Source organism: Molothrus aeneus, chromosome 1, assembly GCF_037042795.1.
Source record: "Molothrus aeneus isolate 106 chromosome 1, BPBGC_Maene_1.0, whole genome shotgun sequence".
NCBI classification, from domain to species: Eukaryota; Metazoa; Chordata; class Aves; order Passeriformes; family Icteridae; genus Molothrus; species Molothrus aeneus.
This window is the reverse complement of record NC_089646.1, coordinates 145,543,983-145,567,905: the sequence shown is the minus strand read 5'-3', so window position 1 is coordinate 145,567,905 and position 23,923 is coordinate 145,543,983. Positions and strand designations below refer to the sequence as shown.

General features: G+C 42.0%; 2 protein-coding genes across 9 annotated transcripts in view; both read right to left on the bottom strand.

Moving 5' to 3' along the window:
- The window catches only part of TG (thyroglobulin), a 148,069-nt gene extending 134,590 nt beyond the window's left edge, over positions 1-13,479 (bottom strand). Inside the window, exons 1-8 of the mRNA XM_066566615.1 lie at positions 13,395-13,479; positions 11,714-11,822; positions 10,732-10,829; positions 10,099-10,302; positions 9,718-9,877; positions 5,266-5,372; positions 4,002-4,145; positions 1,041-1,226 (exon numbers count right to left, since the gene is read on the bottom strand). Coding sequence (XP_066422712.1) covers positions 1,041-1,226; positions 4,002-4,145; positions 5,266-5,372; positions 9,718-9,877; positions 10,099-10,302; positions 10,732-10,829; positions 11,714-11,822; positions 13,395-13,479 — 1,093 coding nt within the window. The remainder of the gene's footprint in view (positions 1-1,040; positions 1,227-4,001; positions 4,146-5,265; positions 5,373-9,717; positions 9,878-10,098; positions 10,303-10,731; positions 10,830-11,713; positions 11,823-13,394) is intronic.
- Positions 13,480-18,276: 4,797 nt separating this feature from the next.
- Positions 18,277-23,923, bottom strand: part of PHF20L1 (PHD finger protein 20 like 1) — a 57,379-nt gene continuing 51,732 nt past the window's right edge. For all 8 annotated transcript variants that reach the window (XM_066566626.1, XM_066566643.1, XM_066566648.1 and 5 more), the window contains one exon: positions 18,277-23,706. In XM_066566626.1, coding sequence (XP_066422723.1) covers positions 23,564-23,706 — 143 coding nt within the window. In that variant the 3' untranslated portion in view covers positions 18,277-23,563. The remainder of the gene's footprint in view (positions 23,707-23,923) is intronic.

Sequence of the window (23,923 nt, the reverse complement as noted above, 5' to 3'; positions counted from 1 at the left end):
CACCCCCTCCTCCTCCTCCAAGCCACTCTGGGAAGCAGCGGTGGTGTGAGCGCGACCCCATTGGGCCCCCACTCCAGTTGGTCACTCTTAATAAAGGCATTAAAAAGGAGAAAAATCTCCTGCCCTTTATTTATCTCAAAAGACACTGAGAGATTTTTCCTTTGGCCAATCTCATATGTGTTATGAGTAGAAAAAGCTGCCCATTTTTTCAAAAGGTTGCAGAGTTCACAGGTTGGGCCAGTTGCTGCCAGAGTGGAATTCTAACTGTTTGTCATTGTAATCACCTGTCATTTTCATTAACTACCTGTCATTATGGTTAAGAATTCCCCCTTTTGTCGAGTGACACCCTGCTGCTTCCTGGAGGATGGCACCCGGAAGGTGAAGAGGAGGAGACCTCGGAGTTAGCATGCAAATGACCTAGGAACCAGCATGCAACAGGAGAAGCCCCTCACCAAACCTAGCCAAAAAACCCTAAAAACAATGAGCCAACACAAAATTGACAAATCAAAGTGATGTCTAGACGTGAGGAACAGAATCTAGTACCTGCTAAGACCCTTTTTATCCCTCACCCTAAGAATGATGTTGGCTAGACAGAATACCTCCAATGTTGAAGTGAAAAGCAGGGAATCTCCTGATGCTCTCATGAGGAGCATCTCATGAGATCCCAGCTCTGCCCACAGACCAGTGGACAAAGCTGCACTCTTCCTCCTCCTCCGTGCCATTCCTGGGAGCAGCGGCGCCGTAAGCGCGGACCCGCCAGTTCTCCCTCCCAGAGCTGATCACTTTTAATAAAGGCATTAAAAGGAGAAAGGTCTCCTGCCCATGTTTATTTCAGTATGTACCACAGGCTGGGGGCTGGCCTCGCCTGCGTGTTCCCAGCACCTCCCGGCCACGGCTGTCTGAGCACCAGCATGGGCCCCGCGGGTGGCACTGCTGGGCCACGTAGGCCCCGCTGGCCGTGCAGGATGGCACCAAGAGCTGCTGGAAGCGCAGTGCTAAAGACACTGAGGGATTTTTCCCTTGGCCAATCTCATACATACCACAGGCTGGGAGCTGGCCACGGCTCCGTGTGCCCGGCACCTCCTGGCCGCGGCTGTCTGAGCACCAGCACGGGCCCTGCGGGTGGCACTGCCGGGCCGCGTAGGCCCCACTGGCTGCACAGAATGGCACCAAGGGCTCCTGGAATCGCAGCGCTGCCGAGCGCTCAGCCTCGCACCTCGAGGGGCCTGCAGGGAAAACAGCAAGTGTTAAGCACGGAAAGCTCAAAGTTTCAGAGCCACCTTTGTTTGATCCCATTGTTTGCCTGTTTGGGTGTTGGAACCCAGGAAATTCCTCTGGCTTCCCTGGAGGACTTGAGACCGTGACAGGGGGCTCAGAGACCTTGGCACAGAGCCCAAGACCCTTGTGCCTTTGATGCTGACTCATGGAAAAACAATTACCAACCTTTATATGAAGAATTGCAAGTCAAGAAAGTTTAAGTAGAACAATAGTTAGTTTGTCACGGGGTGAAAAATAGATTTTTAAGGTTTTTAGTATGGGGGCTCGGGGTCCCAAGATGGAGGAATTTTTCTTTCTTCTTCCTAGCCTTTTACCTTCTTCCTCCTACCCTCTATCTTCTGGGTGATGTTGGCAATTTTAGATTGGTTTAGAATAGAAACTCACTGTCTAACATAGGTGATAGGTATTGGGAAGTTATGGTAAATAATGTACATGTAGTTTTTAGTATAAAAGATAACACTGTCTCTGAGGCAGTCAGAGTGCCTCTGTCTGACTTGCTGAGCAAACCTCAGCAGGCCAGGAGAAAGAATTTTATAGATAAGAAACAATAAACAACCTTGAGAACGAGAACTGAAGAGTTCTGGCTCCTTCTTTGACTGCCAGGATGGGAAAAGAGACTTTCTAATGTATCTCAGGGTCACTCTGACCAGCAGAGATTCCGAGATTGGGAAGAAAAAAAAATGAGGAAAGAGAATTTAACTTCCTGATCACTTCCAGTGGCACATCAACTACTAGCTCAAAATGTGAATTCTCCATCCTCTTTTCCCATGAAGAATTTGCCCCGCGGTTTTCCACTGTAGGTATTAATTTCTATGGAGGGGCTTGACAGCTGGCTTGCAAGCAAAGCTGAGTTAATAGAAGAAATAACAATTGATGAATTTCAAGTGTATCCATAGCAAGGAAGAAGACAAGGCTGTCAGCATGGAAACAGATTAGAAAAGATACATGAAAATTTTTGTAAGCTAGACTACGTGCATCAGTAGATGTGTATATGTGCCTTATTAAATTTCTGTAAAACTTTTGCCAATTACATCGACTTTAATTGCTTTGCACCAATGAATATAATAAGTTATTGTGATGTAGTTAATGAATTAAGATCACACTTTGTTAAAAGTATATAAGCAGGAGAACACACAGAATAAAAAACTTTTTCTTCTTAGACCCTGATCACGTGTGTATGTCACATCCAACCTAATGGTGACAATTTCTGAAAACTAAACAGAAGATAAAGCCTCAACACATTTTTCAGCCGTGGTTGCAAGTAGGCAGAGCAGGAATATTTCTCCCAGGAAACCATGCTGGAGGCTGGGGGAGCTCTAGACCTTTGTACAAAAGCAAAGCTGGTCAACAGAGACAGATGTACAGCCTGGGGAACTGATTTGAAGGCAAACTTCAGTGTTTCTGAAGAGAATGAAGCATTGCTCCGGCAAACAGATCTGCACCTGACTGTGGAAATTTGGGCTGAGAATTTCTCCATTTCCCTCTGCAGGGATCTGAAGATCCTTTTCCTGTCAAACTGGCCTTAAAAGCAAAGAGGGCAAAAATCCAGCAAGTAAATTTTCTGGGATATGATCTCTCCAATACAAGACTTCACCCTCTGAACAGAAATTTTGCTTGTTTATATTAACCTGAAATCCTACAGCCTAAACACTTCTCAACTTCAAGAAGTTTCCAGCTACACCCAGCTACCTGAGTGAGGCAGCGAGAGCACCATGTCAGAGCAACCTGTTCATCCAGGGGACTCTGACAGCTTCCCCAGTTTGAGTGGATTCAGGTGACAGTGCGAGAGCTTCCTAAGTCACCAGAGCATCCCCCTCAGTGGCTGATGACTGAGGTCACATCTCCATCTTGTGGCTGGTACAGCTTGATCTGTGCTGACAGCTGCTGCAGCCCCAGCCACAGCCAGAGCTAAGCCAGAACCACTGTGCAGTGCAGAGGGAAGATGCCTTCAAAACTCCCCAGAAGGATCAGCTTGTCCCAAAGCCAGGAAAACTGTGTGACTATATGGCCAAAAGACTGACATCATATCTGCTTCATATTTCTGGTGATGCAACTCCTTAGCAAGATTCAGAAAGCAATGTCAGAGGAGTTTGGGAATTTGGATGGGAGGATGAAGTATCACATGGGAGATTCAAACTCTTCCCAGTTTGCACTGGGCTCTGGTCTAGGAGGGAGGAGGTACCTGACCTCCTGTCCTGCAGAGTTCATTGCCTGTAGGTGGAGAAACTCTCTCCCCACATGCCTGTCCTGACCAGGGAAGGAATGGGCCCAAGGGCAGATCCAAAAGTTCAGCCTTGCTGACCAAGGTTCTACAAACTTTTGTGTGGCCTCCTGGGAGTGGAGTGTGTTGTGGTCAGTGTAAAATCCTTCCTGTTTCTGAGTGTACCAACATAAATGAGGGAGCATTTTCTCAGGCTTTTAATTTAATAAATCAACAAATCCATCTCCGTAATCTCGGGGCAAGAGATACAGAGAGTTCATGGGATTTCAAACAATGTGATCTGCAGGCACGTGGGAAAGCATTGATCAGAGACAGGGAAAATCTGCTTCTAAAGAATGTTCAGTGCAGAGGATAAAAGCCATCTGCAATTCAGCGACCGTGATTCTTGCATTGGAAATGTGAAATTATACATTTTTAGAACAACTCTCCCCAACAGTAGCTGTCACATAAAAGCTCCAGAACTGCCACCTGATTTACAGGGCATCTCCTGGGTGCTACTTACATCTGAAGTTGCCAGAGGTGGCCAGCTGGACTGCCAGGAATCTCCTCTGCAGGATCCGATGGATGCTGCTCTCCGTGAACGTGCGGGCAGGCTCCGGCCCTGAGAACACCGTGTCGTAAACTTCATCCAGCAGCAGCTCCAGGCCTGGGAAAGACAGACTTTTAGCACAGGGACTCCATTTAAGACAGAAGTCACCATTACCCCAGAAGAGCAAAGCTGGGAGATTCTCAGGTAAAATAAATCCAGTTCTCTAAACAAGTCAAATGTGAAGTTGGCATAACCCTTATAACCCTACATAACCCTAATGCACCACACCCTGGACCCAGGGATGGGTGTCCATGCACCACCTTTATGCCTTGACATCTACCAAAACAAGCAAGAGAAACATCCCATACCTGGCTATAGTCTGGTTTTGTTAGGTTCAGCCTGCAGTACAGAAACTGATGGAATTTTGGAAATTGGATGTTACCAAAATGGAATTGGATGTTACCAAAACCAACTACAAGTCATTTTGGTTGCATACTAAAAACCAAGACATTCAGTAGTTTCTCTGAGTGCACAGATATCTTGAGTACTTCTTTCTTTTCTGGGATTAAATGTTGAAGTTCTTGTCTATCATCTAAATTTCAAGATATTGTACTTTGTATTTTTCCCTTTAAAAAAATTGAAAATTAAAACCACAGTATCTAAGGAAGGTCTGTAAATTCTCAACCTCCTCATTCCTCCTTGCTGAAAAAAGAACATTCTTTCTTCTAAAGCATCCCATCAACTATTAACATGCCTAAATCCTGAGATTATGAGAGAAGAGGATGTCCCTGCCCACTGTAGACAGGTTGGACTAGATGTTCTTTACCGGTCTTTTCCAACCCAAACAATTCTAGATTTTACCTAAGCAAGAAGAAACGAGTTCGTTCTTCAGGCCCTTTATATTCCTCTGTATTTGCTAATAGGACATACCAAATATGACACAGCTCCCTAGTGTGGGCAGAAAGTGGACATTCAGAAATCCCATTCCACATCCCAAAGAAGACAGGATTAGCTCCCAACTCCACTCATTGCTGCTGAGCTCTGCTCAAAAGGGTGGGATTTCATTAGTGAGCTCCAGCCCTTTCCATGGGCATTACACTAGTCACATTGTTCTTACCCCTTGTAAGAGTGAAATTGAACTAACAAATGAACCTGAAGACTGACAGTTGTTATTTGTCCCTTCCCTTGGGAATTCAACACCCCCAGATCAGAGGATAAGATGCTGGAAGGCACTCACCTGTGTCTGCTAACTCCCTCCCCAGGCTGTCCACGCAGTAACAGTACCCAGAGATCTCCGGGAACACTTCCCTCACCGAGCTGAATTTTTGGAAAGCCCTTGGGAGCCTGGAATAAAAAGCAGCCTGCTGTGAAGAGCCCAGGGAGCCCCATCAACCACAACAAAGAATCAGCTGTTTCCTTCCTGATTTCATGGGAGAAGGATGTCTGCAGAGCACAAGGCCAATACAAAAGGCTTTGGTCTCCTTTTGGCAACCAGGCTCTGACATGATCCAGAGTGCTGTTTCAGCAGGATAGCAACTCTCCTAAATGCCATTTTTCTAAACAAATGGTGGATAATCTCCCTTCAAACAGATTTCTGAGCCCTCCTAAACATGTACCCAGCATCTAACTCACTTTCAATTATATTCTCATCTTCAGAAGCCTGTCAAAGAGTGTAAAATAGATGGGCGTTGGCTTAATGTTATTACAACACCCATTCATTAGCTCCTTCCACAAATCTGCATGAGATGGCAGAATGCCTAAAAAAACAGGTTGCTTCCCCTTCCTTACATGCCACGTACAATTTCTGCACTGAATTAAGTACAAAAGCTGATAAAAACCTTGCTAATATCTTTCATTTTCAAGTCATGGCTCAACAGATTAAGGAGAAGGAGAAAGGGATTCTAATATGAAACAAGAATCACTTTGGCTTCTGGAGATCAAAGAGATGGTTTCCAGTGTAATATTCTAGGAATGACAACAGCCAGATTCCAGCAAAGCAATTATTTAAGAAAGAAACTTAATAGGGTCCAAGCTAGAAACACCATAATAAATGTGGTCTTAACTGACAGACATCCTAGGGTTTCTCCAAGCAAAAGCTAAGTTTCAAGTTCTAGTTTCAAAGTGCCAAGCTCTAAAACAATCATATTATTTTATGGACACATCCCCTTACCCTGAAATACTATAAAGGTGTGGTGTCCCAGCTGCATGTAGCTTATTTGGAAAAACCTAATAACAAGGAAGTGGGATTTTCTGCTCAACACCTCCAGAGAGTTACACAAATTAGGTTTTTTCCAAGGATGGACACTCAGCAATAAGAATATTGGTGGATTAGGCACTGATTAACTGGGGAAAAGCAGTTCACAGCCTCCCTGTGAACTGTGACCAGGGATTCAGTGCCACACTCCAGCAGCCTCAGGAATGCTCCAGAATGAGTAGCCTGAGAGCAGCAGTGAAATGCTTGTCTGGCTCAGAGCTGGTGCTCAGCTGAGCAGAGCAAGGGGTCATTGCCACCTCCAAGACTTTGCCTGAATCATAGAATATTCTGGGTTGGAAGGAACCTTGAAAACTATCTAATTCCAACCCCCCTGCCATGGGCAGGGGCCACTTCCACCAGACCAAGCCGCTCGGGGTCCCATCCAGCTTTGGCCTCCAACACTCCTAAGGATGGGGCATCCATATTTTCTGTAGGTAACCTGTGCCAGTGCCTCAGCACCTCACAGGAAAGGATTTCTTTCTAATATCTAAATCTAAACCTACCCTCTTTCAGTCCAAAGCCATTCCCCTTTGTTCTAACACTACTGCATTTGTTAAAAGTCCTTCTCCACCTCTCTTGTAGCTCCCCTGAGGTGCTGAGAGGTGCTGTAAAGTCCCTTGAGAGTCTTCTCTTCTCCAGGGGGGACTCTCTCACCCTGTCTTCATAGGAGAGGGCACTCCTGGAAGCTCCACTACCTCCTGTCAGGAGAGCTGAAGATGTTTCTGCTTCCACAGGACATCAAAGCACAGCCTTGGGGAAGCCCACAGCAACAGTACCTCTGTCAGAGGAGGGGGCTGTAACCTCAGGGTTGTCCCAGCAGTGCTCCTGTCTCAGAATTTGCACATCCCTGTCTAGTGCTGCTTTGCTCTGGCACCCTTCCACATCTACAAATTGAAAGCCGACTGAGTCCCTCCACTTTGGATTGTCAAATCCTGCTCCACTGCTGACACTGGCATGCTGAGAGAGATCAAAATGTCACACTTCAGGGCACAGAGGGACTTCTGCCAGCATGAAAACAATACAATTTAAGGTATAAACATATAAATAGCTGATTTCTGTAGTGTTCCATGTGCAGACAGGCATGAACAGCTTGGGGTATTTTAAGACCTCTCAGCTGCCCTGGATTATCATGCACTGCCCACTTCCTAGTCAGGAATATGATCTTTCTTCTGCATTGCTCATGTCCTTGGAGCTCATCACCTCAAGCATCTCAACCTCTGAGTGACACAGGATTCAATGGCAAAATTTGCATCCTGCTTTCTTTCATTTTCAACATTAAAAAGTCACACACACTACTTTATATGGGGCAGATGTGTAGTCACATCTTGTCATTCTGGTTATTTTTGTTCCAAGTGGAGAGTAAAGCTAAATAAATTACAAACAGATATAAATTAGGCCCACACAAACAAGAGGGCAAAACTTTTCTCACCTTATGTGGAAAACCCAATTCTTACCACATTTTTTATTTTCTCAGACTCTTTAACCACAGCCATCAAGATGAGTAGCAAAACCATAGAATTCCTCATCTTTCAGAGCCAGTCCAAACCAACTGTGACTGCATTTAAGTTATGGGTAAATTTCTAGTGTTTCTATATGTTTCAACAAGAATGCTCACACTCAAAAATACAGGAAAACATAAATGTGAAGTTTTTGGCCTTCAGAATATAAGTCTCTGCTCTTGGCTTCCAGCAAAGACTACTCATTATTGATTATTGCAAGAAAGTAAAAAAAAATCTTCTTTGACTTTTGATTTTTTGATAATTCCCATCAATTTGCTACAGGGTGTTCTATATAGCTGCCTATCCAGGCAGGACCTGAACACAGTCCATGCAGAAAAAGTAACAGCAGCCAAGCCCTCCAGGTGAGGCAGGAAATTTGGGCTCACCTTTCTTTGTGGAAGTCTTCTGTTTGGGAAAGTCTTAGCTCTAAACTTCTGAGTTTCCCCATTTGTGTGTTTGTATGTTAAACCACCTGGCTTATTCTGGAATATTTATGAAGGTCTAGGGAAACTGTTTGGAAAGAGAGGTAGGATTATATGTCTACACTTTAAAAATCAGTCTGTGGAACCAAAGAAATTTTCTCCACTGGTTCCATATGACCATAAACATGGGTTAAAATCCCTGTTCAGCTACAGCCCTTTGCTGTGGAACTCATCCCTTCAATTCCACATTCTGCCCTGGTTTGGGGAAGGAATAATGACATTTCAGGCAGGAGTAGTGTGAAAATAAATATATTAATGACCTGAAATACCCAGATATGATGGCAATAGGTTAAGCCAATGCTATAATTAGAAGGTAGACAGCTGGGACTGAAATGATCCTGCTGTGATTAATTACATTACACAGACAGAAAAATCAAATCTTGCAGGTCTTTGCAAGCAAATCTCCCAGTGGGAGGAAAAAAATGTCAATTTAAAGCATTGATTTCTCCACTGTAGTTGCTTTTTAGCATTTTAACACCAACAAACAAAACAGTCAGATTATTTTGCTCTCACCAAAATAGTCTCTCCTGAAGCTCTGACAAATTAGCACTGTGCATTCAGACCTGTCTTTCAGTTTAACTTAAATTTTAAAAAAAGAAACCTCTCCACACAGCAAAACTGACATTTACAATAAAACACCTTTGCTGCTACAGAGCCAAGTCACAATGAGATGTTATGTTTAGTGCTCTGCTCTCCACCAGGGAAACTGGTGCTGACGGAGGAGCCAAGTCAGTGGCACTTCACGAGACACTGAAAGGTTTCTCTGGAGAGTCTGAACATCTGCACCAAAACAAACTCCTCTCCCATCAGCTCCCCTTGCCCATCCCTGTGTCTCCATCACAGTGTTAATTCCCAGCTCCTCCACAGGACAGGGAGCTTCCTGTCCCCACAGACAAGGATTTGATCTGGTGTTCTGAAGCACAGCTGTTCATCATTTGCTGTTTCAGCCATGTGAGCAGCCCTGGCACTGCCTAATATTTAGACAGGTAAGAGGTTCTCATCATCAGATGGAACTTCATCTTTGCATGTTATCACTTGTCCATCTGCTCTCATCTCCCATATGGAATTGTCCTTTCCTACCTCATATATACATCCAAATTCCTCTGCTCCTTCTGCATCTATCTAATTTGCTGTTGTCTGTCTGTCTCAAAAGTAGCCCTGGCTACTTTTCCAACTACAGATCACAACATGGTATCCAGTGCTGTGTGAGGACACAACAATTAGACTGCAGGGATGGATGATATACATATATATATATTTATTTTTTTTTAATCAGCAGATTTAATTCAGAAGAAAAAGGTTTTTTCACTTGGTCCATTCTTTAACAGAAAATATCATAATGTGCAGTTACAGAATAAGGGCTCCATGTAGCAAAAACCACAAAAAAGCAGTCAGATGGTGCCTTGTAGGGGTATGCAGGATTACATTCTTGATTCAGAAGCCTGAGCTCTTACCTGTTGTAACTATGAACAAGATCAAAAACACTCATGTCTGTTGTGTTGACAAACTTGCACTGGACAGGCAGAAACTCTCCATCTGCTGAGCACTGTGGTGGGCTCTTCTCCCCAAACCCATGCAGGATGCGACGGTCCCGGATCTCACAGTTCCCTGGACCTAATAAGAAAAGAGGGAATGTTTATTTGTGTATTAATTTCCCCCAAACAGCTGAATGACCACCCTGTTGTTTAAAAGGGGGTTACATTGAGCAGGGACACTGAGGCGCATTATCTTGTTTTTATGAAGACAGGGAGTTGGACTCAATAATCTTATTAGTCCCTATTCACACCAAGCCTTTCAAACCCACAAACCCCATCATTTTGTTGAATATCACTTACACCGTACTGGCTTTCCTCTTTGTCTGGTGCCATAAATCTCCATTCCCTCTGGATCTACACACCAGCACTGCCCCAGCTCTGTGTCACACTGCACCTGGTCGAAAGCCCCTGAATCCAGGCACTGAGGGATGTAGGAGATGCTGCTGCTGTTGATGTATCGGCTCACCAAGATCCTCTGCTTTTGCAGCTGGCAGAAGGACAAGCCTGTGGTACCAGAGAGGGGCACTGTTAGAAGAAGGTTCTTGTTGGGCACTGAGTCCTTTATTGAGGCAACATCTGAGTTTTCTCAGAACTACAAGTTCTAAGTCTCTCACCCAGGTGGCATGAGGGCATTGATGGACTTGAGGTTATGAAAATGGGTATAGAGAAGCCCACCACAGATGGGGTTGAAGTTCTCCAACTCAAAAGCCATTACACTAAATCAATCTTTCATTCACAATTTGTCTTACTGGGACAGACATCCAGGTGTATCAGGTTGAAGCCTTGTAGAAACTCCAGACCTTCCAATAGCAATTATCACAAACTAGAGTCCATCAAAGTCTGTGGCTGGCCTTTTCTTGATTTCAGCAGTTCAAATGCAGATTTAAATGGTTCTTTACCCAATCTGAGGAAAGAGAGAAACTTTTTACTTACAAGATATGGGATATCCATTCTGTTTGCTGCCAGGAACCTCAACACCATTCTCATCTACACACCAACAGGAAAGACCATTCCTAGTGCACTGGACTGTCCTGAAGAAGATCACAAGTAATATTTTATTTTGTGTATGCAGAGTCCTCAGTCAGTACCAGACATTAAAAAAAAAAAAAAAAAAAAAAACCATAAAGCAAAGCAAACCACATCAAATACTTCAAAATCACAAATAATGGAACTGGCAAGAGCTGCATTTCTGGTGACTGATCAGTGGGAGCCCTTAATTCCAGTAATTCTCTGAACTCTTCAGGAATTGCAGATACGTGAATTGAAGTCATTGAGGAAGCAAGCACATTGGACAGAACCCTAATTGTCATTATCTGAAATTCACCAAACACTTTGAGACAGTTTCAAAGTCAAATCTAGAATGGTCACAGCTGCCACCAGTGGCAAAAAGAAAAGATAATAGAGAAATTAAAATCTGTACTTAGCCTCAGCTTTAACTTGTTAGCTTCTTGCACCTTCAAGCAACATGCTGCTCTCTAAATCACTGTTCTCTGTGTGCTTTTCAGTTCCTTCACTGCCTTTAGAGGGAACCCTGACTGTGCCACTGACCATGGTGGATAAGTTCTCAGTCACTTGGCTGAGCTGTGCCAGCTGGCACTCCATTCACCCATGAGCATGTGTAGGAAGACAGCAAAATGCACCACATTGTAAACTGACCACAAAAGCATTTGACATGCAAATAATGCTGCCAAAATTAGCCTGTTAATCTTAGATAGACATCTTTACTCAGAGATTATTTCCCATAACAAGGAATTCATTTGGATCTGCAACATGGCTCAGTGAAGTCCTTTCAAGTCTCCTGCACCCCTCATCCTCCAGTCCACTGATGCAGTGGCTCTTCCAGACAGGGTAAAACTTCCATTAGCAACAAAAGGTCACATCATATGGCAGCACATTAATAGGAGGGATGAATTACCTGAACTGGCCATCCTCCGAGCACTGAGGAACGTAGGCTTCTCCTGCTGAAAAAGCCTCTTCCCTCTGAAGCTCACACGGACGCAGGGGCTGGGAGTCAGTCTGGTACTCTGAAAACAGCAAGGAGACAAACACCTAAGGGTGGTCTCGCCACAAACCCATTCTTACCAAACCCCTGTTAGTGCCAGTGCTGCAGGGGAGCAGGTTCAGGGGTCCTCCCTGGCTGTTTTCCCATTGCTCCCCATGTGCATTTCCATGTGGGACAGCACAGGGAGGTACTGAACAAACCACTGCTCTGCCAGCTGCAGGATGAGCACATGGTGGAGATGATCATGAAACCCTTTTCCAGGCCTGTGCTTAGTTAGTCTCAGCTCTGTTCTGCACTGGCCTGGCTATAATTTTCTGGTACTTGGGGTTCTTTACTTACTTGTGCCTATGACCACAAAAGAGCCCTTTGCATAACCACACACACGACTATTAAATTTTCTGAGAAATTATCCTTTACTGAAGCTAAGTCACTCACTATTTCACCAAAAGGAGAGGTATTTCTTCTTAATCTCATAAAATATTTTAAAATAATCAATTTCTAGCACTAGCATCAGGCTAATTCCTACTAGGAGTACTCTGGGTTTTCAATGGGACAACTACTGAAGCCACGTAGCAAATTTTTAATGCATTCAAAGCTGCCCTAGCTGCTGTTTTAGATGCAGAATGTAGAATGATGAAATTCAATAAGTTCTTTTTTACAGAGCAGATTAGTTGATCTGACACTTTCCTCACCCTTTAAAAACTGATGAATGTCATGCTCTTAATACCACGGATTAGTTTATAAAAATACAGCAAACAAGCCCACAGCAATTTAGTCCAAATGTTTGCTTAAGCCAGTATTTGGTCTGAGCATGATCATACACTGTAGTGCAAATACATCATAAGTGTTCTGAATGCTTTTCAGCCTGAAATAATTTGCAACTCATGGAACTTCTACAGCTACAGACCGTTCCTGTTCTTCTAATGCTTCTCAATCACATCTGTTTCTTGAGTTTTTACTGTGTCCCCTTAAGACCATGTGAAAGTTTTCATGAGATTGCAAAATTTCAGGTGATCTCATCTATAAACAATGTCACATAGGCAAAGCTCCCCCTTTTCACCTCAAACATCAGCTGCTCTGGGATGGTGGAGATCCCTTTGTACAGTGCTAGAGAGGGTCTACCAAGACATCTGAGTTAAATAACTAATTCATTCAGTGATTCAAATCACTGGTTGTGCAGGGCTATCAAACTCAGGCCAAAGAACTGGGGGCAGCACTCAGACTGTCCAATATCTTTAGGTTCAAGCCTAAATTAGACGATGGCACCTACAAGTAGAAGATGTGACTGAGGAACTTCACAACCCTGCAGCAGCACCTTTTCTTACCTGTGTTCCTCCTCTAGCCCTTGAGAAAATGGTTTTTTTCCACCCAAAATTCAGTTGTACAAACTAAGGTAAGCCTGACCACTTAAAGATCCTGATAGTTTACTATTCAACCAGCAGCCCAGCCTTAGTTTGCACAGCACTCAATAACCTGCTACATTTGCAGAGTGCAAGATTCAAGACCATTATATACTCCATCAGGACAACACACAAAGCAGCACAAAGATCAGTCACTCTTGGACACAGGCAGAGGAAAGGACAAGTGTACTTACCAAATATATTGGCTGTTGCTATGCTAATAAAGCAACAGAGGGTGCAAAATGGGATGGAGCCCATCTTGCAATGGGGGAGCCCCATCCCCTTCTGTCCTGAGGCAGCTCTGTGCACCCCACAGAGCCTTTGCTGCCCTTTTATAGTGCCCATCATGGGGATGGGCTCACTTCAGTGCTGCTGGCTGGGCACAGAATTGGGTGAGTGACGCACACGAGGCTTCTGAGCAAACTCAAGAGGCCCCTTGAGCTGGAGCTGCCCTCCTGGCTGCCCTCAGGCCGCTCTCATCCCTGCTCCAGGGAGCACAGCTGAGCCAAGGGCCAGCAGGCACAGCGGCTGGCAGGGGGCTCACTTATTCCAACAAGTTAATTTAGGATGTTGGAGTGACCCTGGGCAGAGCCCTGGCTCTCATCTGCCCCAGGGTGCAGCCAGGCTCTGTGCTCCCTAGGGAATTACACATTTTTGTATTCCCAGAGAGCTGAGCCTGCTGAGGGACAGAGCAGAATGAGACCTCTGGGTGCTGCACATCAGGGCTAAATATAACTCATAATGTGGTTTTTTACTAAGTGAAAAACAGGATGGATGCACTCACTGGCTAAAGTGAATTAAGGATCAGAGTCAATTACACTCTATCTTTTGTTTTCACTCCCACTTGCACCATGCACTTTAACTCAGCTAAGTATCTGACAGGCACAGATACTGGGCTGTATCTGTTGGTGATACAGGCACAGATACTTGGCTGTATCTTGGGCTTCATCCTCCAGCTGTAAGATCAGTATGACCACGAAGCTTCTCAAGTTAAGCTTTTTGGTACTAATTACATGCAAGATCCTCAACATAAAATATATGAGAAATATTTCCTTGGTTCCAGAATTTCACTTGTTAATTGGCCACCTCTTGTAACTGTGAGTCAGCATTTACTTGCACCAGGAATTATGAGAACTCACCCTCACTTGTAACAAAGGTGGTTGGATAAATAAGCCCTAAATCATTACTTAAATAATAACAGCACATGTTTGAAGCTGGATTTAACTTGATTTCAAGAAAAAGTGAGAGCAGCACTCCTGTTTGAGATTCATGGGTACTAGACAGCCTAGAAACAACTCTGCTGATACTGTCCCACAGACTCAGATCATGACAGCAGTGATCCAAGCATCCTTCTGTGCTGGCTGTAGACCACTGCCATGCCACAGTGTTTGATGGATATGGTAAATATGATCTCCAAGAGCAGCACAAGCTTGCTTTAGCATGACTAGGCTTTTAAAAATAAGTGGAACTGTATTAAGTCTAGAATAAGTTACTTGAACGTAAATTCCAAAGTCAACAGTCAACAGAAAGATCAAGGGAAAAATGAAGAACATGTCCAGCATAGATGACAGACCAAAAAAAGACAACACTTAGAGGCATAAAGATGACAGATCCTGCAAGAGCCCTGATCAAGTAGGCACAGAAAGAAACTGAATTTCTGGATTAGCACAGCATTTGTAGGGAAACATCCATGAAAAGCTAAAGAATCAGATTAAATAACCACTATTAGCACCAGCATGGCTAAATCAGGAAAGAAGAAAAGTCTGACCATTACATGTATTTCTGACCCAAGGGAGCTTCAAGGTTTGTGTCTGAGCCCCATACAGTGGGGCAGACACAGGAGAGCAGCAAGAGAGAGCCCAGCCCAGTGCCACAGACAGGCTCTGCAGGGGCAGCAGCTCCGTGCTGGCAGGTCCTGTGATGTGTCCAAGCCAATGAAACATCTCCAGAGTGTGTTGGGGTCTGTGTGTGATACTGATTTAGCCAATTTTCTAAAGTTGTTAGAAAAGTGTCACTCAGGTTCCTTGCACAGCAAATGGGGAAAGGAGCTTATTAAGGTCGCTACTCACTTTCCTTCCTTATTCTTTGCTATAAAAGGCTGATAATGGAGGAAGGCAGACAGGAAAGCACAAAGTATCAAGGGGCTTTTTTTATCAGGAAGAAGCACAAACTCACAATATCTATGTATTGCTGATTCCCAAAATGATGTTTATTTCCTTTAGAAACACTCAAAAACAACCTATGAACTACTCAAGTTGGAAAGAACAGCCAAGTCTTAAAAGTCTCTTAAAAAACTAAATGAGAAAAGGAATTTTGGCAATTGGCATCACTCAAACCACTTCTAGATGTGCGTCAAACCAAGGTGGACATCTTGGTACATGAACGCTCAAGGGGATGCAAGAGTCCATGGATTAAAAAGGAAAAAATTTGTTTACAAAGCAATGTGTGGAATTCACATTCATCAGAGCAGAAGAGGCACTTGTCTATCTATGGCTGATCAAATACAAAGTAAGAAAAGCTTTGCATAACCTTCAGTGAAAGGACAATGGTATTGACCTCTATTTTTAGCACCTGAGAAAAGATGGAGTAACATCTTAAATTAGTTCACCAATGAAAAGCAGAAAATAAGTGGAAAAGGTCCCTGTGGCCAATAAGGCCTTCAACTATCATGTCTTCAAAATCATTGCTCTAGTGCTGAAAATGAGGGTTTTGTTTTGTTGTACCTACTGGCAAAAGCTACTCAATCTATACTACAAACTACAACTGCTGGGGCAAAGATAAAGGTCAGTGGGATGAGACACTGAAATCACAAACCTCAAAGAAGAAGAAGACATTTATTCATTGTTCCAGTTTTGCATACACTTTCTTAGCAGAAGAGACAGTTTGTGCAACTGCAATTTTACATATTGAAAGGCCCAGGGATAAAAGAGTCCTGTATATAAATACACAGACATCTGTACCCACAGAAAAGTTACTCTTACCCCAATCAAATTTGAGCCTGAAAAGTCAACCTTAGTTTAAAAAAACAACTGGAGGGAGCTTCTTAAATGAGGCAGCAAATTGGAAGCAAAAGTGTTAAGAAAACATTGTGAAATTATGCTTACATCAACCAGTTCATTAATTTCAAACAATAAATTGCTTTTCTGTGTTAAATAAAGTACCAATGTTGGACAAGCCTCTCACACATCTTAAGAAAGCTACATAAAAAAAGGTTAACATCATCTGTTACACTTAGATAGAGAACTAAGGTTTACATTCAGCACATTTCCTTCCAAGACCTTGTGAAGCACGAATCTGTATCATCTCTGATTAAGACCTCATGTGATGCAAAAGTAAAAGACTACAGGATGATAGCCCCAGATAATGCACTTTTCAGTGTGTTCACTTTATACGTGACGCATTCTTCAAATTTAAAGAAAAATAGGGAAGTTTCAGTCATTCCCATACTAAACTTGGCTAGATCAGAAAAGTGGGCACAGGACTTGTCAAATCTTAAATTATAACTTACCATTTGGAAAAGTGCCTTTGGTGACACAACCTAAAGAAGCCCATGTAAGAATATTTGAATTTGCTTTTGTCCCTGCAGGAATTGACCATTTCTAGGACAAATAAAATGCCTTTTTTTTCCTTACTTATTTAACGAAAATAACAGTTTTCCTCTATCCAATAATACCACAGTGATTCCAGGTAGAAAAATAGGTATTTTATTCTCACAACACCAGGGATGAAGATTGGTTTGAAACCCCAAGTAGGAGCCAGGTCTGCAACCACAGCGACACACAGGATTTGCAACTTGAATCGATTCACTATTTGACAAAAACAAAAGCTGAGGCAGGGAGAAAAGCCCCCACCAGTCACAGAAGGACAGCAACAGGGTGCCAAACCCTTGGTGTTGGTGGGACAAAACTGCTTTGGGTCATTTCAATAATGAAATATCTAACCTTCTCTGAACTAAAGGCAATGGTGCAGAGCCAGTGGAGTCAGAAAGGAAGTTCAAGGACAAATACAGCTCCTGACACACAACAAAGATGTGAATTCCAAAAGCCACCAATGAAAAAGATGGATTAAACTTGAGGAACCCATCTCTGTGAAGTGACTAATAAAACTAATGGACTAAAAAATTTTGGTAAAGGAACCCTGTTTGCCAGAAGTGAAAGATGCATTCAGGAAAAGCAATTTGCACAGATATTCCATAGTATGTTTGTACAGATCTGATACCCTATTTCTACTGCAGACAAGACTCTGGCCTGGCCAGATGGTTGGTCTGACTCAGGAAAACTCTTCTTCAGAAAGTCTGCTAATTCAAAAATTGTTTCAGTATGTTGCTCCAAGCCTGAATCTGGTCTTGTATCTTAAGTTTGAGAGCCTGCTTTGAGATTGTCCCTTCAACAATGATTAAAATGTTTCAGAATTAAAATTTCTAAGTTCATTATTAATAATCGTATCTACTTTTTCTGGACATGAAAAAATTTTTCTATGTCAGTAACTGACTGAGATTCTGCTCAATTTCATTCATCTGCTGCTTATCATATGTGCCCTTGTCCACAGGATGTCTAAGAACTTGCTCAGCATTGTTGGCTCATTTGTTTTCTACCACAGTAAAGTCTTGAACAACTTGTGGATGATATTAAAATAAATGACTAAAAGCAAATTAAAGTTACTTTGTAATGACATTGTACAAAGGCACATGTCTGCCCACAAGAAGAGATGCCATCACTGTGAATACATTCTTGAAAGACGTTGACTGTAAAGAATAAAGTGCATTGCAAAACTCAAACCCTGAAATTGTTAAAACACCAAAACAGTCCAAGAACAGAAATATCTTCTAATTACTTTGCACATAAAGTAATTCAGTACTGTGAATAATTTACTGATTGTATTATTTGCCTACAGGCTAAAATACAACTGAAGATTCCCTCAAGCCTTGCAATGTAGAAAGGTGAGTATCAATGGCTGCACATAACCTAAGGACTACAGGCTAAACATGCAACTGAAGATTCCCTAATGCTTTAAAACATATGCAAACAATCCCTAGCTCACCAGAAGAGAAGTCCATGGAAAGGGAGCCCAGGCACGTAACAATCTCAACAGACCTTTATTGTGAGTATTAGAATGCAGTCAACATTATTGCTATTATAAAAAACAAATCACAGAAGGAAGTATTTTGCTTCTCTCACAGAAGATTTAATCATAGTGCAGTGCTGCCTCTCTCAGAGTCTTTAGTGACAATACACTGATGCACGTGGCTACAGCTGAACACAGGAGGCTTGGCCAGTTTTCAGGAAAGGAAGACAGCTGTTTGAAGCAAACAGCAATTGAACTAGCTTTAGTTATCCCACCCACAGAGTAAGGGAAGGGAACTTTTGTCCTGAATGATTTTTCATGCTAGTTCATTTTCTCCATGTGGTCTCCAAATTTTTCATTTGGGTTGTTCAGGCTGGTGCAGAATGGCTGCCAAATGCACAGTCTGCACTCGGTGCAGTGTATTTTCACCATTGTTACATGCTCTGTATTTGTTTTCCATATACAAACAGATATACACATAGTGTATAAAATTTATTGCTAAAGACAGACCCCCACACCCAGTGCCCAGGACATAACAAAGTATAATAGAAACCATTACTGAAGCATTTCAAACAGCCTCTGCAAAGTCCTCACCTAAAGCCATATGCAATCAGTACAACAGAAAAAAATTGTGAGCTAATAAAATGTGAGAATAGCAATGGGTATTTCAAAAGTGATTAAGCCTCTGACTTCATTAAGCACTCCAAAATTAAGGTGCATATACTGAAACATTTTTAAGCAGTAGAGCAAAAACCTATAGTTCCAGTGTTCTAAACAATCCTGCTTGCAAACGAATGGCATCATTGCACACACCCCCTTTACACACCAGCATCTCCTCAGAGCTACTAACAGGGCAAAGGCAGCTGGGACAGCCTGACTGCTCTTTTGGCAGAGTCCTGCCCATCCTCCACTCACTGATTTTTACACCAAGCTCCAGTTCAGTTCAGGATCTGTTTTGTGCCTTTAGAGTTCCAGTGAAGAAAAATGGTTACAGCTTCCCTTTAAATACAAAGGAAAAATAGTGTGGTTTACAACATCAAATACTTTTATAAATTTACTGTAATGTTTGAATGACTCCTTTGCATCCCAACCCTCAGTTTGGTAGGGAGTGCTGGAGCCCAGCAGTGCCAGAGGGGTTTTGCTGTAATATTAATTCAAGTCTAGTTAAGTTAGAAGCCAGATGAGAGTAGAGGAAGGTCCCAATTGCACAAGACAGAAGAAGCTTACTTAAGAAAGGCATCAAAAACACCTGGAGTTTTTGATTATGGTGCACAAACTCCAACTGTACACAAGTCCCAGGATGCTCTGGAGGCTGTGGACAGAAGAGCCAAAGAGGCCTTTCCCCATGACTGCTTCCCACAGCAGCCAGGAAGAACTGGCCATGAGAACAAAGGAGTGACACCCTCCAGGCACCTCAGAAGCCAGAGTGCAGAAAACTGAAGAATGAAAGGAGAGAAAGATGCAAGCTGCAGAATGAATAATGAACACATGTAGAAGCTCAGAGATAAAATTAAGAGAGACAGGTGGCTGTCAGCCATACAAGATTACTGCACCCATGGAAGAACAGTTTCAATTCTTTGCCACCCAGCAAATACAGGAAATCTATCAGAAAATTGCAACCCATCTTTGTCTATTTGAGAGAAAATGACAGGCTTCTACCACTGTAAACCACTCCACAGCTGAACAAAGATCTATGCATCTAAGGCCAGAATATCCAAAATATGGGCACTATTCAACCTACAGCTACCCAAGCAAAGGGTTAACAGGAAGCATCTTCCAACCCATTCCCTGCAATATGACCTGAAGTATGTTCATTTTGTAACCAATGGCAGCCCCATCATGTCATACCAGATCACAGCACCCACACCACATCTCATTTATGATTGCAGGACTGCTCTCCTGCCACCACTGCAACTGAAACACAATTCCTGATGTAGATGCCTCTGGTATGGTCACAAGTAGGAGCAGGCTTTGAAATGAAATCACCCTGATACCTCCATTAAAAAAGCAAACAGGCAAACCCCTAACTAAACCTCAGACAAAAAGCTGGGCATTCAAAGGCTCCAAAAGTTTGCCATTTAACTCTGTGAAATCACAAGAGGCTTCTGTAAAATGGCATTTCCCTTTTGTGTATTATTATTTAGAACTCCTATTCAGTGACAGAAGGCTTCAAATTTAAACATTTTGCCTTTCTGTGCACACGTATCAAACAGTCCTTACATTGCCATATACTATTTTTTCCTCACAGAGGGTCTGTCCCCTTCACCAAAACAATGCAGTCACAATTCACACCCCAATAAATGATGTTGCAAATAGGCTGAGTGTACATCCCTGGCTTATTTAGAGAGGAAGCAGGAAGACAGATGGAAAAATATGCCTACAGGAATAAGATTCTCTTGATAAGGCCAACTAGGAAGAAATACTGGTAAGAGCCAGATCACATTGGGATTGACTGGTACACGAGCAAAGCAACCAACTGTAGGCTACATTCTGTGCAAAACACAGCATTTTTATGGCACTTGACTTATGTTTAAAAGAAAAACCTCAAAAGCATCCCAAACCTTTGAATACTTGAGAGACTGGGGTCAGAAACTTATGTCCACATGTAACAGACCAGCACCACAACTTGAGAAAGCAAACTGAGACAAGTTTGTGAAACATTGGAGCAGGACACGATGTATCATACATAGCATGGTCCTTATGGACACTGAGATTGTATTTCTTAGAAGATATGAATGATTGCAGGAGAGTTTTTATAATACATGACTACACAATGAACATAAAAAAAATACTGAACAGATTGTTTTTGTAAGCACAGTCCATCCTGAACAAGGCAGGATCTTGAGGGGTAAAGTTACATATTTGTGTAAATTAAGAGGCCATTACACATACAAAGAGAAGACACATTAAAGCTGCAAGAGCAACTTCAACTTTGACCTTAGGATTTCCTTTTCAGGATACCATTCCTCCATCTCTGTAGTAAGAATAAAACCTCTGTCCTCCCCCCTGAACTCTCCAAGTCCACCTTCACCTTCAGTAACATTTACAATTATATTACATCACACACATGCACACACATTGCATAATATTGCTACAGTGTATGCTGTATAAATTCTGTAAATAGACTCCACTTTGTTTCAAAGTAATTCATCTGGATTTACACTTTTCTTATACAGTACACACAGTACCACATTCAAGGATATGCAGCAAGTGAATAGTCTATAAAAACGTCTCACATATCCAAAAGCAAGTAGGTCACCCAACTATTCATGTTTGAAGCAGTTATTTAAGCATCATCTATATAACACAGAGTATTTATTAACAGTTGCTATAAAATGTCAACAACTCCACAGCTCTAATGTTCTTTCTGCATTATGGAGTTGCCAACCATTCCATAATTCCATGTTTTCATGCATCTCTGTGATGTCTCCTACAAGCTTGAAGTGGGAAGACTTTTTAAGTAGCAACCACTCTGTAACAGGGCTTTACATTTTGCTTTGGCCATCAGGAGTGATAACTCACTTCAGGTATGACAGACAGAGAGGAAGGTCAGGGTAGGTTTACTTTAGCAATGAACCAGCCACGCTGCTTTCTTTCTCAATAATGGTTTTATCATGAAAGTTCAATGCACTGGTTGCAAAGTCTTTCCCAGATAATCCATCTTTGGCACATTTTTCAGTTGTATGCATCCTTAAAAGGCATTCCAAGATTTTTTGATGGTCTGTACATAATAACAATCACTTCTTTTTTACATTTGTATGTAGATCAGGAAGAAAAGTGGAAAATGTAGAGTATGCAGAATAGTTTTAATAAACAGTTTTACATACAGTACCTTACATATAGAACAGTGTGTTTGCAAATTTAAATAATTTTTGAATGTACAGTGGCTTGTACTCTTATCAAAAGGTAAATTCAAGTTTACTGTCTATCGGTTCTAAAATGCATTTATACAGATAACTAGAACTGATAAACAGACATGAGGCATAAAATGTTCAAGTATCTTAATGTCCTCAGTTAAATAGCCTCCTTTTAACAGTCATATTTTACAAATTTCAAAACCTGTACATACATTATTTTCAATTTTAGAAACTGCTTGTTAAAAGGTAATATGAACCACCAGTTCTTGTAGTCTATGGTAATAAAACTAGACATGTGTAGGTAGAAATGTGTATGGCATGTATTTATGTACACACAGCTATGCACATATACATACACACACAGACACTGATGTAGCACTGGGTACAGCGGCAACTTATCAGCACAGGAGAAGTCCTGGGCTCAAAATCCAGCAAGAGCTAACAGAGCAAGTAGGTTGCCTTTGGTTTCATGACATTTCATTCACTGAAGCTGAAAAACTTTGTAAAGACAACTTGGATAAGGTATCTTGTGATTTTTGCCTGTAATGGTTCAGAATTTCCACAGCCACAGACAGTTTTGCTGCTCTTGTCATTCCTCATCCCCACGGAGGATGGTGAAGTTTTCAGAGGGCCAACATCAGAATAGAGCTACCCAGGACAAAAATTGTACCTTGATTCCTGAACACTGCTACAGAACATAAAAAAATATAAAGTAGATACAATTTTGGATGGACTGCTGGCACAGAGTCGGACTTTGGAAAAAACCTTCACCTAAGTCATAATTAAACTCTCATCCCAGTGATTTTAATATTATTTGGCACATCTGACCACTATTTTCCACTTCTGTTTTAAAGGAGCCTAGGGGTGCTGTTCTAGGGATTTCTATTTAAAAAAATACTTTAAAAGGGAGACCATGACAAGTCATTTTTTTCAAAAATCAAAGCTAGTATGTTTGTTTTCCTGAACACTCGTAAGAGAAAGAAAATCTAAAAACCTTCCTTGTAGAGAAGATACAGCCCTCTCTGTATCTATCTTTCACTAGCAAGATAAGAGGATTGCATTCTTAGTCAGCTGAATTCTGCTAATTTAGTAATGTTTGCCAAGGGTTTCAAAATAGTTGCACTGCTCTTTGAAGAGTTTTTGTTTGTTGAATTTTCTTATATCTGGGGATTTATTGTTCAACATGTTAAAATCCTGAGAAACTGACATTTATAAGCACATTATATATAATTTTGAAGCCCAGACATTGAACATTCATATTTTCAATAAAACAGATTCCTGACTCTAAACTTCCTCTTTTCCTTCTAAAGCTTCAGCCTATTAATGTAATCAGCAAAGAACCAGATAAATGCTCAGCTTTTTGCTGTCTTCCTGTCAGTCTTGTGGCTAATAAGAAAATTCATTGTAAAGAACCTATTTTTACTTCTATATTCTTCCTTTTGTCATACAGAGCAAAGTGTTGCTATTTGCTGTACTTTTCCCATGTCGATTAAGAGCTGTTTGATGCGTCGCTTGAGCTGAGGCAATCTTGCCAGAGGATCTGGTGGTTCCAGTTCTCCAGTGAAATCAAGCCAGCTTTCTAAAACTACAGAAGGGAAAGGAAGAAGATGATTAGAGTAACTCTTTGAGAAACAGTTTCCATAAAAATCAAACTTTTCTTTCTTACTTTGTCTTTCAAAAAAAGGGAAAATACACTGAGGCTGGGATTTTTTTTCAACAGAAGAAATTTTGTTAGGGAAACACCAACTAATCCCATATTTCTCTTGAACAAACCAACCTTCTGATTTGATTGTTGCTGCAAA